This window comes from Struthio camelus, chromosome 1 (genome assembly GCF_040807025.1).
Source record: "Struthio camelus isolate bStrCam1 chromosome 1, bStrCam1.hap1, whole genome shotgun sequence".
In the NCBI taxonomy this organism is placed as follows: domain Eukaryota; kingdom Metazoa; phylum Chordata; class Aves; order Struthioniformes; family Struthionidae; genus Struthio; species Struthio camelus.
The window spans coordinates 200,031,243-200,049,204 of record NC_090942.1 but is presented as its reverse complement, the minus strand read 5'-3'; the positions used below and the strand labels follow the sequence as shown (position 1 = coordinate 200,049,204).

Genomic DNA, 17,962 nt, shown 5'->3' with positions numbered 1-17,962 from the left:
TGTTGCCCGACTTTATCGATGATAACCTGCTACTTACAGTTGTCTGAGTTGGTTGATATGATCTAGACAGGCTGATATTTTTTAATGAAGTGAAATCCGTCAGTAGAAATGGTTAGTGGTATGTTAAAAAAGGATACCTTACCAGGGCATGTCCTTCTTCCCAGGCTTGGTGCAAGAGAAGGGCATTTTTCTTTTAGCAAATTCTGAAAGAAAGAAGATTCCAAATAAATATTTTCTTTGACAGAGTACAAAGAAGTACTGTGTCCTTGAGGAGAATTATTGGCATTCTATAGCAGTTTCCAAAAACGGATGCTGCGCGGGATATATTTGTGTGTGAGTTTCTTTTAATTGGCAAATAATAAATGAAAAATCAGAAAGTGAAACAATATGAAAGAAGATAGCATTTAAAGAAAACAAGTAACAGGCTGGTACTACATTACTTTGCTGGAATTCTGATTTTTTGCCCTGTGGGTTCTTGCTGCATTTCATATTCTAAAAACTATTGCAACCTGTAATCGTTTCACAGAATGTCTTTCTAGGAGAGCAAAGATTGGGACCCCATTGCAGACTGAGCAGCCATTAAAGCTTGTCTTCACTCTCTGTACTGACTTTAGATAGTTAGTTGGTACAAGTACCCTTCAGTATGTCCCAGTTTAGTTTGTTTAATAAAATTTTTCTTTTTCTTTTTCTTCTTTCAGTTGATCTTAAAAAAGGCCCATGTCCAAATGGTGCAAAGTCAAATCTCCCCAAGCCGGGTCAGTCTGGACTTCGTCCTCCTGGTTATTCACGGTTGCCAGCAGCTAAGCTGGCAGCCTTTGGTTTTGTCAGGAGCTCAAGCGTATCCTCTGTCTCAAGCAACCAGTCAAATGACAGCGTTCAGAGCGATCAAAGCAGGACAACCAACCGTAAGTCCAAAAAGTGGTGTTCTTTTGGGGGAATATTAAATAGATGTAGTCCAGAATTGTCCAAAATGGAGTTTGTCTACAAGGACTACTTTAATCTGTGTAACGCTCACTAACCTCTTCTGTGCCACTGAGTTGTGGGTTTGGAATCTTGATTTCCCAGTTTAATTTTTTAAAAATATTGTTAATAAAAGACGAATATTGGCTGAACATGTATTGCATATATAAGGGATTAGTTTCCCTATTGCAGAGAAAATTGCGTAAAGAGTGGACCTGAGGCATCTTTGTATTATATTCTCACCTAGAATCTTCCTTCTTACAAGCTGAAGTAAGTAAATAAACACAGTAAACTGATAAGCACATTGTAGTCATGGAGAACAGGTTAGGATAAAGGTTCTCTAAAATGAGCAATACAGTCTTTCTCATCTGCTTTTTCCTATGGCTCTTTATATGCAGCATGATAAACTTGATTTAGAAAGTTAATCAAACAAATGCCAGTGATATAAAATAAGATCAGAACTGATATCAGAGTTATTGTCTCATCTCCAAACTCGGAAAGAAGCCTTGGCGGAAGTAGCATTTCAAATCCTATTTTCTGTAGCGACTGTTCATTTTATTAAGTACAAAATAATACACGCTGCAGCATGCAGTCTTTGGGAAGTGTGCAGTTGCCCTGGGCTCAGAGCTGGAAGGGGGATTAAGGGATTTTCACACCAGCTTTTCTTTGAAGAGCGGATTGAGCCTGAACCGTGTCAGTATCAAATCCAGTGGCATCAGTCCTGCAGGAGCACGGAGAGGGCGACCAGGTGGCATAAACTGCCAGCGGCAGCAAGACGCTGCAGGGTCCGAAATCTTTCCATGTTAGTATTCATCTGAAATGAATGACAATAAATAAAATGAAAATGAAAAACCCTAAGGATTTTCTCTTTCCGCTTTTAAATGGGGTCATTGAAATGCAGAAGACTAAAATGTCCAGTGAGTTCTAACTCCTATAATGTCGCTAAAAATACACCTGAATCCTTGTTTTACTCTTGGACTGACTGCACGTTTGTATTTATGTCATAATGAGCATTCCTTTGTTCTGAGGGGTAGTCAGTCTGCTTTGCTTTGCATTTTTGCCCTACTTTTATGCCTTTAGAAAGCTTTTCCTTTTACCAGGTAGTGTAATCTTTCTGGTTTAGGTTACAAAAAGCCTTTGTTAAGAACAGGGGAGAAAGAATTATATAATTCCTGCTTAGACAAACAAGAAATGTTCTTGTCCAGCAATTTCATATGTTCATCTGTAGGTATCCTACTGAATACACTTGGTGCATATAGTTTAATGTATTAGAGAATTCTCTAAATAATTAAAGTACTCTAAACTGAGTCAATTGCTTTCAGTTCACAAACTTTGGAAGAAGCACGAGTAATCTCAGACCCAGGAAGCTACATCAAACTCTTCACTCATCTCAACAGAGGTTGATTTGCTTTCTATATTGTGGTGTATTTTTTAATTATGTTTGCACATAAAATGTGAAACGGTGTTTCATTCACCACAAGTACGTGAAAGCATTCAGCTCAGATATTTAGTTTCAGCTCACTAAGTTGAAGGAGGTAGCTATCTTTAATATTAGACTTTGGATTCTGGGAGCAGCTTGTGCACGTTGAAAGAGTGTTTCTGGATGCATGTGTTTTAAAAGTCAGGAGGTAATTGCCTGTGGGAGGTGTTCTTGTACAAAGTGCTGTAGGCACAAGCTTAGACTGTCACCTGGCGAAAAATGGGAACTATCCTTTCTGCTGCTGCCCACAAGTTAGGTAGCGTATCTCAGCAGTTGTCTGGTTTCCCTGCATCTGCATGGGGAGAAGTAGAGAAACGAGCACCTCCAGCGGGTCGTCTCTAACATGGTTTGTGTTACATGCACAGCTGTCTGGCCAAGAAGTTAAAACTGTTTTTATTTGTGTTTAATTCAAAAAGAATGGGAGCAGAAACTGCCTGGGCCGGGTGAGAGAGGGCGAAGGGGCGTTCCCACAGGTGTTCAGGCTGTTAGCCCGCAGGTTAGCCCTCATCACCCAAGAGTTCACCTAATGTCACCCTCTTCCGCTGGCTTAAAGGCAAGCGCTGTAACTCTTGTTCGTTACTCCTGATAGGATTACTTTCTTTCCAGTGCGGTAGAAAAAAAATTGTTTCCTGACTGATGAATAATTAACTTTCATAGAAATGTTATCAGTATGAAGCTGTATCTTCTTTTTCTATTTATAGTCTATGTACCAGCAAGAGTTTTATTAGTTGCCCTGCACCCAGGGAGCACAAATTAGTTGCCTTCCGTTCTGGTGCAGCTTATTTAACACAGATCAGCAGTGTGCTTCAACACGCGCAGGAAGTAACCGAAGAGTGGGTGTAGGGGAGAAGTATTGGCCTAGCAGTCTTAGCACAACATATTATTTCTTCCCTTCACTGTCCACTGGAAGAATGATTTTATTTAAATTAAATAAATGGCTGATTCTGTAGTTACTACTTGAGATCATGCGTTCAACTAAACCACGGTAAAGTTTTACTTTTAATTTCCTAGCTCAGTAGGGTAGAAAATGCTGAATGATCTAGCTTTAGAAATCTTCAAAGATATATGATAACACAGTTTCCTGTTTAAGCAGCATCTCTGTGTGCTGGGGAGAGAGATTATAATTGAAAACAACTTACAAGCCTGCATATGTTATAAATGGAGGAGCCGCCACTGTTGTAAGTGGAGGGGCTCACCTCAAGATTTTATATCTATCAGAGTGAAAAACACATCTAATCCTGTAAAAAAATCACAGTGCATTGTCAGTTTCTAAAAAGCAGATGGCTATAGCTGGGTGAGAGGAAAACACAGGTGTATTTTGGGGGGAGAGTGTTTTTTGGTAGATAGTGATTGTTGATCTGAAGAAGTCCCTATGTGATCCCATATTTGCTTTTTTCTGCCCTACCAGGTGTTTCATGGTGCTAGCTCTTCCCAGAACCTGTAATGGCTGCATTTCTTTTCAGAAATCCCAACTGGTGTCTCATTTTGACATACGAATAGTGATTAAAGGCTGTCTAGAGACTAAAACCGTATTTGTTTAGTCTAAAGAGGCATGGTATTTGTGTTGTGGGGAAGTTTGTTAATGAAGCTGTTATGCAGCAGCTTTGTTCTTAACCAGGTTTCTCCGCTTCCCATGACCTTTCTGAGAGCAGCAAGCCTGGATGAGACGTCCTGGTCTGCTCAGCTGACTCTCTGGCTCTGGCAATAGCTCACATGCGTTTATTGACTCAGTTAAATGGATGTGTAGTGGAGGGTCGGTGCTCTTTTCCCGCAGAGCAGACTGGGCAGGCTGTGCAACGTTTCCCTGTTGGCTCTCTGGTCTTGTCGACACGGGGCACGGCTGGGCACCTCTCTTGAGGCCATAGGCATAAGCCAGGCTGCCGCTCGGCAATAATGTGTGGACTGACGCAGCCACGCCATCAGGTGCAGATCAGGATCATTCATAACCGGGTTCTGCTTTGAAGTGATGCTGTCACTTCTCTGCTGGGGCTGGAGGGCCCCCTCCAAAACACCCAGGCCTCTCACCAGCTTCTGGGGCAGAGGAGTGACCTATGAGAACAATTCCCTGGTCATTTTTGGCCATTGAAAATCCACTTGGTGCTGCTTGCACTTGGCACATAGGGGAGCCAGGCCGCATGCATCCCGTTTGGGGTGCTGCTGGCAAGGGAGCCATCTTCTCGGCTGGTGGAAGGCAGTGGGACGTGACTGCAGAAGCCAAAGACCACTCTTCTGAGAGAGGCAGCTTGTTCCTGAGATGGATCAGGGACACTCACCGCAGCTGCCCACTGGCTGTGCTGCCATGTTTGAAACAAAATGGTTAAAATGGTTCAGCACGAGCTTTTTATTCCCTATGTCAAGCAAGGCAGCAGCTGTGTTTGAATGAAATGCCTCGGAGAAACGCGGACCCTGAGGGCTGTCCATACGTTTCCTAGGGGTCCATCTTCTGTTGCAACCAGTGCTCTTCTCTGCTCTGTAAGGAGAGCGCAGCTTTCCCCACTGGATTCACACTTGGCATCCCCTTGCTTTTTGGATTAGAGTAGCTCTACACTACTGCCAGCAAATCGCAGTGCAAACCGGGTGAAGTCTTCCGCTGGGACACCAAGCTGCAGGACATGCATGTTCTGGCACTGAGGTGCATGAGGCGGTCGTGAAGTCCCAGGCTGGGACTCCGCACTGCATTCTGTACCCCCAAATTCATGCCGTTCCCCAGATCTATTTTCAAATACTACTTTTGTTCAAGCTTACCTGAAAAGTTCATGCTTACCCTCAGCTCCTGCCTAGTACTTTTGAGCTTAAAAATACATATATCTTCTAAACCATTTTGGGCAGCAGTTTTTTGTATTGCAAGAAACTTGAAACTTGTCTAGTTTTTTTACACTCTAAACTATCTAGAACTTAAAAGTTCAGATGCACTATGCATTTAATCAGTGTAAGAGGGGCTTGCGTGTTCTGCTAAGTATGAGCAAAAGTGAACGAGTAGCAAAGTCATGTCAATGGCTGAAACTGGTATGATTTGAGTGAAGTGAAAAGAATGTGTTAATGGAAATGAAAACACTCCTAACTAAATAAATTATAACTAAATAACTGAATGTTTTCCCTTGGAATTTAAAATATACTATTGAAGCTTCTCCTGCATCTGCCCCAGTAATATTTGCTTTAAGAGCTTTTGAATCTGAATGTAAGATACCAAAGTTTCCACAGCTGTGACTGTGGTTTCCAGCATTATCTGGTAATTCTATAGTAGAGTAACATTATGCTCAGGCTGTAGTTTCTGTTTTCCTTGTTAAGAGTTGCTCAGAGCTCTCTGGGTTGCTCATATCTGTATTTCTAGTGGTAGGATGAATATTCTGCTCACATAATTAGTTTTATATACCTAATCAGAACAGACTCTAACATACTGTAAGTACCACATGGAAAACACTTCATTAAACACTATGAAACAGTTGGATGTGTGCAGCATTGGAAGAAAGAAGGATTATTTAGAGTGATTTGAGATATGATAACTGCTATGAGTTTAGGAAATGGAAAAATGTAGGTATAATATCAGGAAATACTTCTTAGTCATAAGATCTAACAGTCTGTAAAATAATCTTGCAACTCAAGTGATGAAAGCCCTGTTGCTTAAGATTCTTAAAATAGAATAATAGCATAGCATTAGAAACAATTCTTCTCTGGCAAGGTACTAGGCTAGAAGATGTAATGCTGTTCAATATCTACCCACAGTTCCAAGCACTGAAGCAATTTCTTTCAGGCAAAGCAAGAAAATGGTGATGAATATTTCCAAACTTGTATTAGTGTCTCAGAACAGCTATTTTTGTTTAAAAATATAGAAACGGGAAACTGCAAGTTTTGTGTAAACCCCCATGATCCTTATAGAACATACAGATTTTACAACCTAATTTCACACTGCTTTTTGGCCTTTCATTGCTTGGCCTTTCTGAATGTTGAATTTCCATTCTAATAAGCAAGGATGTCAAAGTATGTCAGATTCAGGTGGGTGGAGAAATGGGGAAATTAGAGTGAGAACAGAAGTCTTGAATAAATGGCTAATTGCTTCCAAAAAAAGGCAGAACATTCACAACTGTAACATGGTGCACAGAAACACCACTTTTTCTCAAATATATAATTAAGTAAATTAAGTAAACAATACTTTCCTGTATGAAAATACATTCCAAGCATATTTCTATGACTGATTTTCTGTTGATTTTTCTGCATCATCAATTCTATTTTTTTTCCTCCTATCTTCTTCTGTTCTGATGGAAGAATCACTTTACTGAATCACTTCTATAGGACTAAAATAGAACTATATTAGGTCAGGATTTTCAGCTTTGTGGGGTAAAACCTCTGGGAAAGTACAGTACGCTAACCAGGAAGAGCAGGGCCTGAAAAGATGTTTCAGGTGCCCTCCAGAGCCTCAGCATTTGTTTGTCATACTCTAGTTGTTACAGCTGTGAAAAAAAACCTTCAAAGAGTGATTTGGAGGTGTAGGCACCGCAGTCCCTGTCTGTGTTTGCAGGGACGGACACAACAGTGATGCGGCATAAACCGTCCATCCATTTCAGTGGGTTTTAACTACGATGCCTGTGATAGAATTTTAAATGTGATAATACTTTAATAGTTTAGATAATATTTTTGCTGTCCACATTGTTACCTCTTTCATTGTACATCGGAGCAGTTACCGTACTGTGAGGATCTGTGCCACTCTTTCCTGCCATGAGTAAGTGGAGGCAGGAAGATCAAGCTGATATAGAAGCGCAGAGCTATTTTTATATGAAAATTTGAACGTGAAATGTTTTCAGGGTTACAAGTTTTCTTTTTTTGAGCTGAAAATTTGTAAAACCTGAACAAATCCATGCAACTGTCACTTCTGCAAAGTCCTCTTTTTATGAGCGAAGAACAGCTGAAAAATTTTCCCAGCTCTAGTGCCAGCTCGACTTCAACACAATACTTAATCACCACGTTTGTTATTGTTGTAAAATGTCGTATAGAAGCTGAGATTTTAGAAGTAACAAGCCCACTCTTGGAGATTATGCGTCTGTGTGCTAAAATTGTCTGTGCCCAGGTCTGGTTGTTCTAATTCCAGTTTTTGGCACTTGCTTGTGTCTGGCTTTTAAAAAGTGAGTGAAAGTTGCCGTCTCACTTTCCCCATCTGTAAAAGGAGGTGGGAGGGTGAAAATGTTTACACAGATATTTGATAATGGAGGTACAAGGAAGAAACGGATAGCAACAAAACACAGCGGGGCTGCCAGCCGCTGGTTTGGCTGCAGAGGGTAGCGCGTGGCCCCGCAGTGAGGTTGTGCACGTCGCAGAAGTACCTTCTTCCTTTGACTGTACGGGGAGGTGTTGGCAGTTTGATTCATTTTTCAGTCTTTTGAAGGTAGAGGCTGCAACAGCCTGGTTGGGTACCCCTGTGCTGGGCTGCTTCATCAGCCCTGCCTTTATCTTAAAAATATTCTGTGGCTGTTTTGGAATATCCTGCTCTGTGCTGGCCAGTAGGAGATCCTGCCTACTTCATTTATTGCCGTTATGACAGGCTTCATTCATTTGTTAGAAGGATAAAATGAAATCAGTGAAGCCCGTTTCTAAAATAACCATTTTTTTTGTCTTTGAATCGCATTTTCTAAAGCATCTAATTTCAGTGAGACCAAACAGCCCGCTCTCCAAGGGTGCTGTGGGTAATAGAGGCTACTTCCTGCGGTAGCCAGGGTTAAAAGAGAGGTGCCAACAGAGCGCACTTTCAAAGTCTGGGGAGAAAACTGAGGTCAGAGCCTATAGCAGGGACAAGCGCAGCGTACATCTTTCTGTGGCACCACACTTGGCACAGTAGTGATTAAAATGTCCTTTTGCAAATCTGAATGCGAGCAGCAGCTGGAACTTATCTGTCACATCCAAATTAAAACCCCTCTGAAGACCAGAAAGCTCACTATAAATTTTCTCCTTTCCACATTCTAATCTTTCTATTCTATCTGATGAGGGGGGAAATATGCTTTTAAAAGTGAACCCTGTGAGCATTCATTGGAATAGATTGATCTCCCAATTTAGCCCTAAGGAAAATGAAGAAATAAGACTTTGAAGAAATAAGAAATAAGAGTTCGTCCATTTCCTTCCCCCTCCCGCCCCCCCCCCCCCCCCCCCCGCCTTTCTGGGCTAATCTGCTTTCTAATGGAATCATAGCTGAAGTCTTCATAGTCTCCCACTAATGAAGTATCCTCTCCAGGACATTTGAGAAACTCTCCTCTTCAGCCTGTCCCTCTCATGCACTAGCACTTCATGCATATAAATTTAACATTTATGCATAGAAATCAATAGTTAGAAAGTGTTAATTTGGGAGACCTAAGTACTGAGGCTAGTCACTGGAGCCAGCTTCCACCTGGATATTTAGTTGATTTCATTTGCAGTTTTCATGTTCATTGAAAATCAGGCTTGTGAAAATCTAGATGCATTAGAATTTCAAAAAGATTATTTTCTAAAATACACTGCACTGCATATTGCACTCGGTAAATTTCTGAGTTTGGTATTGTCCATGAGATCAGACCTGCTGAGCACAGTGAAGGATTCTGTCTTTAAAACAGATGATTCCAACAGGGTCCCAGTTGAGCTAATTACTGTCAACGACAATAAGCATTGCACACTCTGTGATAATAGAATTTTTTCAAAGATAGCTGGGAAGTAAATATTTAATGGAATTTAAAGATATGAAAAGTTTGATATAGTTGTTGGAAGCCAATTTTGAGTTACAGGGAGACAAAGAAATATTCAAATCACAGTTCTGAATCATGGAAATTTTGAAATGATCATTGAAATGGTATTTCCCCATGTGTAATTTCTCCTTAGAGTCCATGAGATTGTTTGCTCACCCATGCTTATTTCCCTAAACAAAAGGCAACAAACCTTAAGGTTAGATCTTTTTTTGATCTCTTTTAAGGAGGATCACATTAAAAAAGTGAGAATGAGATTATTTTATTGCAATCATATTATTAATATCTGTTGTCAAAGGCAAAATATTATGAATTTGTTGCGTGCCTTACTAGCAATAAACAGCACCAAAGTTACATGTACTGTAAATATTACTATCAAATTGCATTTAACGCAAAATGTTTCAGAAAACAGAGCTGGCCTCTTTACAGTACGTGAAAAATCAATTAACCAAATGCTATGTCCTCGCAAAATGAAGTGTGGATAATGAGCACAAATAAATGGGGATTTGAAAAAAAGCATGTATACCTGTCCCTTTGGGGGAGGGAGAATGACCGATTAGTTTAGGAGAACCATGGTAGATTAGTGCAGGTATGTATTAATAGTGGAGCAAAGGAAGGCAAACTTCAAAGAAGGTCTCTCCTTTGATCCCATTACGATTCCTGTAAAATACTTGTGAATCTAATTTAGTAGCGAGGAAAGTGTTACAGCCAAAAGAGCACAGCACTATTTATAGAGGACAGACTTTTCCCACGTAGAAGTTGGGTTGGATTCTCACCCATGACATTTTTTCCAGCCTGCTAATCTAATCCAAACAGGTTAAAATTGAGGTCATTTATGTAAGTCTTCCAGGTGCTCTTGAGAATATCTGCAATAAAAAGAAGGAACAGCATCTTCTGCACCTTGCAGTATTGCCACAAGTCTGTTAGCTGTGATCCAAGAACTGAAAAATTGCAACTTAAACAGCCTTTCCCTTAGACTTTGTGCTTGACAGTCTCTGGAGGCCTACGCAAGATTACCTGAGGCTGTAAACAGCTAAAAATGTTGCAGTTCTTTGCCTTGTGACAGGTGCAAGACCACAGGATTTCAATTTGGGATTTTTGGAGTTAATTTAATTGTTAAAAGATAGCTGATTGAGGACTAAAATAAGTAAAAGCAGCACTAGCAGAAAAAAAAAGACAAACCAAGACCCTGCAGTGAAGAACATTAAGCTGAATAAAATGGAAACAGTTGCACAGTATTTTCCTCCTGGGTGGCAGTTACCACAAAATGTGAAGTATTGACATCAGCAATACAGCCATCAGCTGCTAGCAAACATTTAATCCTTTGGCTACGACACTGAAAGATGGTACCCTGCCTGCCATGTGGTAGCCTTCAGGGCACACCTGTGGGGTTAGTGTCGCTGAGAGAGCTGCTGCTGTCAAGCTTGATTGTAATTTGCAAACAAGCCCTAACTCTATCTTCCTCATGGCAAGGAGTCAATTAAGCTGGACTGCACAGAATAAATTTTTAATTTACCCTGTTCCACTCTTCATGGACTGCTGATATGGTTTCACATACTTTATTTCAAGTTACCACTGTTGTGCCTGTAGAAGACTCCAGCTCAGAAATGCTTACACAAAAATAACAGGATTTAGGAAAAGTGAGTAACGCATTGTGATTCATGGACATGAACGAATGTGAGAATGGGCAGCGGTGTTCATACATTGACAGAGCACTGAAACAGGTTGCCCAGAGAGGTTGTGGAGTCTCCATCCTTGGAGATATTCAAAAGCCGTCTGGACAGGTCCTGTGCAATGTACGCTAGGTGACCCTACTCGAGCAGGGGATTTGGACTAGGTGATCTCCCAAGGTCCCCTCCCACCTCAACCATTCTGTGATCCTGTGATACGCATGCCTCAGTTTACGATGGTGCGTGAGGTCTGTGTCAGAGCCGGGCACATCTCTAGCTGTGTGTCACTCACCACCAGACCTGCCAGATGAACATCTGTGCCTCCCTCAGGCAGGCCATGGGGGCTCCTGTTCTGCTCTGGGTTTGTTGTGATTTGCCATTGGTAGTTCTACATCTGTTGTTAGTGGAAGTTAAGTTAAGGCTGAGAGAGCTGGGCCTGTTCAGTCTGGAGAAGAGAAGATTGAGAGGTGATCTCATCAACGTGTACAAGTATCTGAAGGGAGGGTGTCGAGAGGATGGGGCCAGTCTCCTCTCAGAGGTGCCCAGTGACAGGACAAGAGGCAACGGGCATAAACTGAACCACAGGCAGTTCCATCTGAACCTGAGGAAAAGCTGCTTTGCTGTGAGGGTGACGGAGCACTGGCACAGGTTGCCTGGAGAGGTAGTGGAGTCTCCTTCGCTGGAGATATTCAAAAGCCGTCTGGATGTGATCCTGGGCAATATGCTCTAGAGGAGCCTGCTTGAGCAGGGAGGTTGGACTAGATGATCTCCAGAGGTTCCTCCCAACGTAAACGATTCTGTGATTCTGCGATTCTGTTTGGTTGCCAACAATGTTTTCTTTTTAATGAGACTAATGGGTTATTTTACTGCACCTCCTTGCACTATCTGGATTGGGCTATTGGTATTGTGGTGTGTGTGTTACTATACAAAAAAGTAGATGTTGGTATGCAGAACTCAATGGAGATGATGCCTACACTGCCCAGCTGGTGAAGTGACATCAAAAGCGAGCACCAGAAACACTAATTGTCACCGTGCAGCTTTATCAGACAAAATGAACACAGAACAGGTAGTTCCTGCTTTTCATGAACCTTTCTCCTTTCTCCAGCTGAACATGAAATTGCTCTTCTCTTTCGTTTTCCTTTCTGAAGAAACCTTTTCAAGGAAGACAAATTCCACAATATTCTGTACTTAAACTAGCCATGAGGAAAGAATATAGGTTCTCACTGGCTAAGAAGAATTGGGAATCTGCTCTCAACTTCACCACTAAAACAGAGAAGGAATACTGCAAACCAAAGAATGACTCGTTTCCTACCATTGCTTTAGATCTCTGAAATAATGTATATTTCAAGTACCACGATAACTTAGTATTTATATTTAATCAGTGGCTAACTTCCTTTCTACCACTCGTTAGAATTATACTGCCTTCCAGTCGGTCATTTCTGGAAAGTTATGTACAGCCTGCAGAGAAAACTAAGCAAAACTGACTGAGGAATGATTGAAGTTTTGATTAAAACAGCATGTCTTGATCAAAACATCTTATGAAGAAGTCTGGACAATTGATGGGAAATGCTTATATTCCCTTTTGCTACTGCTAAACTGTATGGATCAGGGTGGGCCAGAGCTCAGTCCACATCCCGAAGTGCTGGGGAGGACTTTTGAGGGTTAGATGAAAGAATTAAGAATGCATTGTTTTTAATCAATCAGTATTTTTCTTCCAAAAAAGAATATTTCTTTGGCTCTTGTTATAGAATCTTTTGCTCTGTTCCTGACACAGAGCGCTGGATGGTCTGGGAATTAATATTACTTTTGTAATCTGAGGAAAGGGGATTTCCCAATGAACATTATTACAATCCTTTTATTTAAACAGAAAGTCTATTTTTAGATGTTTGGATGTGTCCTGGGATAAAACGTTCCTTCTCTGACATGTTCTGATGTTGACTAAATGCATTATGTACTACAGCTAGGTATCTAAGGAATTTTAATTGTCTCAGAGGTACACAATAGCTTTTCAGAATTAGGATATTTATCACTTGTCACAGCCTGTAAATTTAGATACAAAACAGGCCTGTACACTGTCAAGTTGTATGGGAAAGTAAGAAGAATAAGAGGTAACGTCATGGTCTCTGTAGGCCTTTAAAAGAAATTAAGGTTTTGTAAGTAAATTTAAAAAAATGTTTAATATATAATTTTAAAAAGCATAAACCTGAAAGTAAGTAGAATGAAAATGTAAAAAGAAGAGAGGAGAAAAAATGAAAAGGAAAAAGAAAAAGAAAAAAGAAAAAAGAGAAAAGAAAAAGAGAAGAGAAAAGAACAGAGAAAAAACTGAATTGAGCTTTAATGTGGTATGTGTGTTTCTAAAGAAAATAAAAGAAAAGAGAAAAGAAAAGAGAAGAGAAGAGAAAAGAGAAAAAAACTGATGCTAAGAAACTCTTTCCTATGCGTGCAAGTCAGTCCCACTCCTTTGGAAAAGTGACAGTTGTTCTAACAAACCCAGTAAATTATACCTGGCTTACCAATGATCCTATGCAGGAACGGTGCTGCAGCACAGTTATGAAGGTAGGAAGCTTAGGAGAATGTAAGCAGTTCTGAGCTGTGATTCACTGTTGTGTGAATCAAAAATATCTGCAGATAAAAAATTCAGATTAATTGAACAAATTCCCCGAGTACTTCACAGGGTGATAAAAGGTTGCTGTCAGTCACAGCAGGAAGATCAAGCTATCCAATGGCAGCCTGAACAATTTCCAGCTAGGAATAACTTGGTAATCCCCACTTCAGGGCATGCCAGCTATCATGTTAAAAACTGTTAAAACATCAAAGATTGATGCACTTTAAAACAGGCTGGCTTTTCCATGAAGCCAACAGTAAAAATGTTCCCAGATTTGTAAACACGTAATTTTTTCAATCTGTTAAGCTGGATGGTAAACCTTTTCCTAACTGGGTACCTTACCAGCTGTCAGAAGCCAGTCTCCACCCTTCATGGTTGGCTGTGAAAAGTTCTTCTCCATCTCTGTGTGCGCAGAGGTAAAGCCAAGCAGTCAGGTCACAGCCAGCCGTGGTGCGGGTGAGGATGGGGACTTGAGACACTGTGCATCCTTGGCTCTTGGGAGGGCAGAATGCCCTCTTCTGCCCTTATATGCCAGAAGCCATGTGGTAATAGAGAGTAAAGGCAGATGAAGAGCATTTACCCAATTCTAACTTGGGCAAAAGTGATTTAACCAGTATTCCACTTGACAAAAGTAATGCTTTCCTTACTAGTATTCCTGTTTCCACATGAGAAACACTCCTCTATCAGAAGTTAGGCATTAGCCTCACTTTCCAGTGCTTCACAGAGCCAGGTACCTGTCTGCAGAGAGCCTCTCCTTTGTCCTCTCCTTCTCCCTGTTCATCAGCAGTGGTCCTCTAATCTCTGCTGTCATCTGTTTATGACTTCTCTCCTTCTCATAAGGCCCTATATTTGGATAAATCAGCCTGATAAAGTATGCTACGTTCCCTCTTTTAACAGCATTTAAAATGTAGTCATCAATGAGTGTTTCGTTTCATAGTGCCCATGCCCTTTCTCTGTTTTGCTAGTTTGTCTCATGCCTTTAGACAAGGAACTGACTGCCTAATTGGGGCTGTTCATCACTTGTATTGCACCATATGCACTTCTGACAATGCATGTGATTTGCAAGGCTGGCACTAAAGTAAGAATTGTGGTAACGTTAGTGGCCAGGGTAGCAGAGGTAAAAGGCAAGGCTTCTCCCTGCTCATTTGCACAGTTTGTAATTAGCAAATTAAATGTATAAGCAGTTAGCTTTGATAATGCTTCCTGGAAACTGCGGAATGCTTACTTGAAAGCTTTCCTCACTGTAGGGGTATTTTAGAGAGGCAGTTTTGGGGGACAAGAAGCTCTCTTGGAGTTTTGAAATGTTTTTCCATAGGTGGACTGCAAAGATGTCAGGGCGTCTGCCAAACTTGGCCTTCCGTGTTTTTGCAGCTTTGCCCTCCATCACAAGGTCCTCCTGTTGTTCAAAATAATGCCCTGGTTCATCTTGGAGTCTGACTGAGTTTTCTGTCATCTCACATTGGTGACAAGGCCTGAACGAACTCATTGCAGTGGATAATTTGCTCCATCCAATTAGCCCTGCAGACTCTGAGCATGCAAAAATTTTGCCCATGGCTAACAACCCGTTGAGTCCACCGACACGCTTCCTCTGCTCACGGCTCTGCGGGGCAAGGATCCTCGGTTGCACAGGATTAATATCTCCTGACTTTGCTTTTGCACAACTGCCGCAATCTGCGGCACCTGCTGAAGCAGGGGGGATCCCACCGTGAGCAGAAGTGCTGCTGTGAGACAAAAGCTCTGAACTTCCTCAGTCCTTAATGTGGTATCAAGCCTAATAATATTAATGCAAATATGCTAAGATGCAGAATCACAGCGCAGACAAACAAAAACCTGGAAGCTAGGCTGGCATAGCACTTAGTGTGTTTTAGGTCTTGTGGCAGATAGTGTGCGTTCCTGTACGTAGTGTAGATTCCTGCCTATCAAGTAATACTTTGTTTACAGCATTTCATTTAGCGTAAGATTTATTTAAATTTATTTTACTTTTACATTTAATTCTTATTTACTTAATTTTAGTTAATAAATTTTATTTTAAAATTAATTTTATTTATTTAACCTCTCTTTAGCCTTAGCTTGCAGACCTGGTGCAGGAGGAGATAAATATGCTACTGCTGACTTTGGACTTTTGTTGCTCAGTGACCTAAATGCTGCTTAGCAGATTTGAAACTATTCAAGTATGGCATCGTTTTAGCAAAGATATGGTAACAAATCACTCTTTTTTTTTTAACTTCTTCCTCTATTTTTGCAGTATTGTGCTGATGGTTAAGCAATTTTTGTCGTAGCGATTCAAAGGAAATGGATCAGAAAGCTATAAAAAGTCACTGAGCAATGTGAAGTCTGCAGCAGAGGGGAAGGAATGGTTTTGCTGGGGATGGTCCCCGGCGCCCACCCCGCTTCAGGGAGTCTTGAGCTGTCCATGAGCCGCGGTGGTTAATAGCACAGTGTTCTAGGACAAACTGTCCAAGAGTTCAGAGCAGTTCATGGGAATGAAACAATACAAATATGGGGAATAATTAAGGAGTGGCTTACAGGCCGCTTGCACATATATTAACATGAATAATTTCTTTAATTGGATTAATTGGGACTACTCAGTGCTGTACACCTTAGAAGGAGAGGTCTCTAACAGCATGGTTAGCACCAGCCAGGAGTCTGTATCATTCAGGTCCAACAACAGCAGATAATACCACATTTGCAAATATCTCACTTTCGTTTTTTTTTTTTTTTTTAAAGAACAGATTAAAAGGCACTTCAACTGTAATTTCTTTTTCCAAATACATAAAGAATCTCAATTATCTGAAATATGGAATACTTCTCTGCACAGTGTTTTTAGTGCAGCATCCACTGATTTTCTAGAAATTGCCCTCTACTTTATCGTTAACTGAAGCAGTGGAATGAGGTGACAGACTTCATCCTTGCTGTGTTGCATAATTTGGCTGGACACAGAAACCTTTATTTTCAATAGACAAACAGAGCTGGTTATATTGCCTGTAAGTGCAGGTTGATATGTTGATACTTCTAAAGCGTTTCCTATTTAAGGGTGGTGGTGAATACTGTAACCTTCAGATAGTTTTCTTTCAGAAAACTTCTGTAGCAGGCAAGCATTATTATGACTGCCTTGTGGAAGGAGAAGTGAGAATTATGTGAATATGTCACATTTCTCCTATGAGCTGTCTTGGGGCATAGCTGGAGGAGGTTTATGTGGGATATTTGGAGATTCAGTGCCTCCAGCCCTCCAGAGCTCCTCTATTCCAGGACGGTGGGTCTGAGAGGTGAACTTCCTCAGAGCACAACAGAGAAAGCTGGGGGAACAATGCTTTAAAAGATATGGTTTGCCTAAACCACGTCTAGGAGGAGCACGATAACACTTCAGAACAGTGTTTGAAGTGTTTAGACACAAAAGTCATATTTAGCCACTTGCTCTCATCTTAAGTGGAACAAAGCTCTGCTTCCGCAGGGAAAAATTTAGGAACATTTGTGCTTTAACGTGACGCAACTCTATCCCCTCCAGGCTTCCTGGATGGAGGGAGAACTTGCAGGAAAGCGTCCCAGCAGTGAAGTATGTATAGTCCTTAATCTTTGTAAAGTTAGCTTTGGCACTTACCATATCAAAGTATTCAAATTTGTGAAGCAGTTTCTTGGAGCTCAGTTAATCCCGTGGGTGTTTTTTTTTACAAAACCGGCAGCTGAGCTGCCTCCCCATTAATGCTGAATAGGGAAATGAGAGAACTTTGTCTTATGAACTGCAGGGAAATTAGAACACGATAATCACAGAATAGTGAGAAATTAAAGACATTAAAGGTGCTTTCATATGGACAAAAAAACATGAAAATAGAAATGTCTTAACGTGTATTATATTCTGGTGCTCAGGTGGAAGTCTACATTAGTTGAGTACAACTAGAAAGGGTCATATTTGATAACAGTTACTTTTTCAATTAAAAAGTAAAATGAATATGTAAAACATTTCAGAAAGCATTCTGAGATCAGAGAAATGGGACCATTGAAAGTAGGGCAGGACTGCGAGATGTCCTTGTGCCAAGGCATGATCAGCTACACCTGAATGGTTTGGGGCAGAAATTTCTCTCCTCTGTTTATAACATGTTTAAATAAGAGTCCTCAGCTTGCTGTGAAACCTATTCCTCTTCTTACCATTTGAAAAATCATTCGTGATGTCTAACCTATATTTCTCTAGCAAGACTCTAGCAAGAAAAGGATATAGAGAAGGCAGAGTTATTGAATGCTGCCTTTGCTTCAGTCTTCACTGCTAAGGCCAGCCCTCAGGAATTCCATACCCTGGGGACAAGAGAGGAAGGCTGGAGACTCTCCCTTGGTCGAGGAGGATCAGGTTAGACATCTTTTGTACAGACTTGACATCCATCAATCCATGGGCCCTGACGGGATGCACCCAGGATTGCTGAGGGAGGTGGCGGATATTATTGCTAGGCCACTCTCCATCATCTTTGAAAGGTCCTGGAGATCAGGAGAGGTGCCTGAGGACTAGAAGAAAGACAATGTCACGCCAGTCTTCAAAAAGGGTGAGAAGAAGGAGCCAGGA

At 41.1% G+C, this 17,962-nt stretch overlaps 1 protein-coding gene across 6 annotated transcripts in view; it reads left to right on the top strand.

Annotated features, from left to right (window-relative positions):
- Nucleotides 1–17,962, top strand: part of MTUS2 (microtubule associated scaffold protein 2) — a 326,089-nt gene that overhangs the window by 139,560 nt on the left and 168,567 nt on the right. For all 6 annotated transcript variants that reach the window (XM_068930158.1, XM_068930162.1, XM_068930156.1 and 3 more), the window contains one exon: nucleotides 699–905. In XM_068930158.1, coding sequence (XP_068786259.1) covers nucleotides 699–905 — 207 coding nt within the window. The remainder of the gene's footprint in view (nucleotides 1–698; nucleotides 906–17,962) is intronic.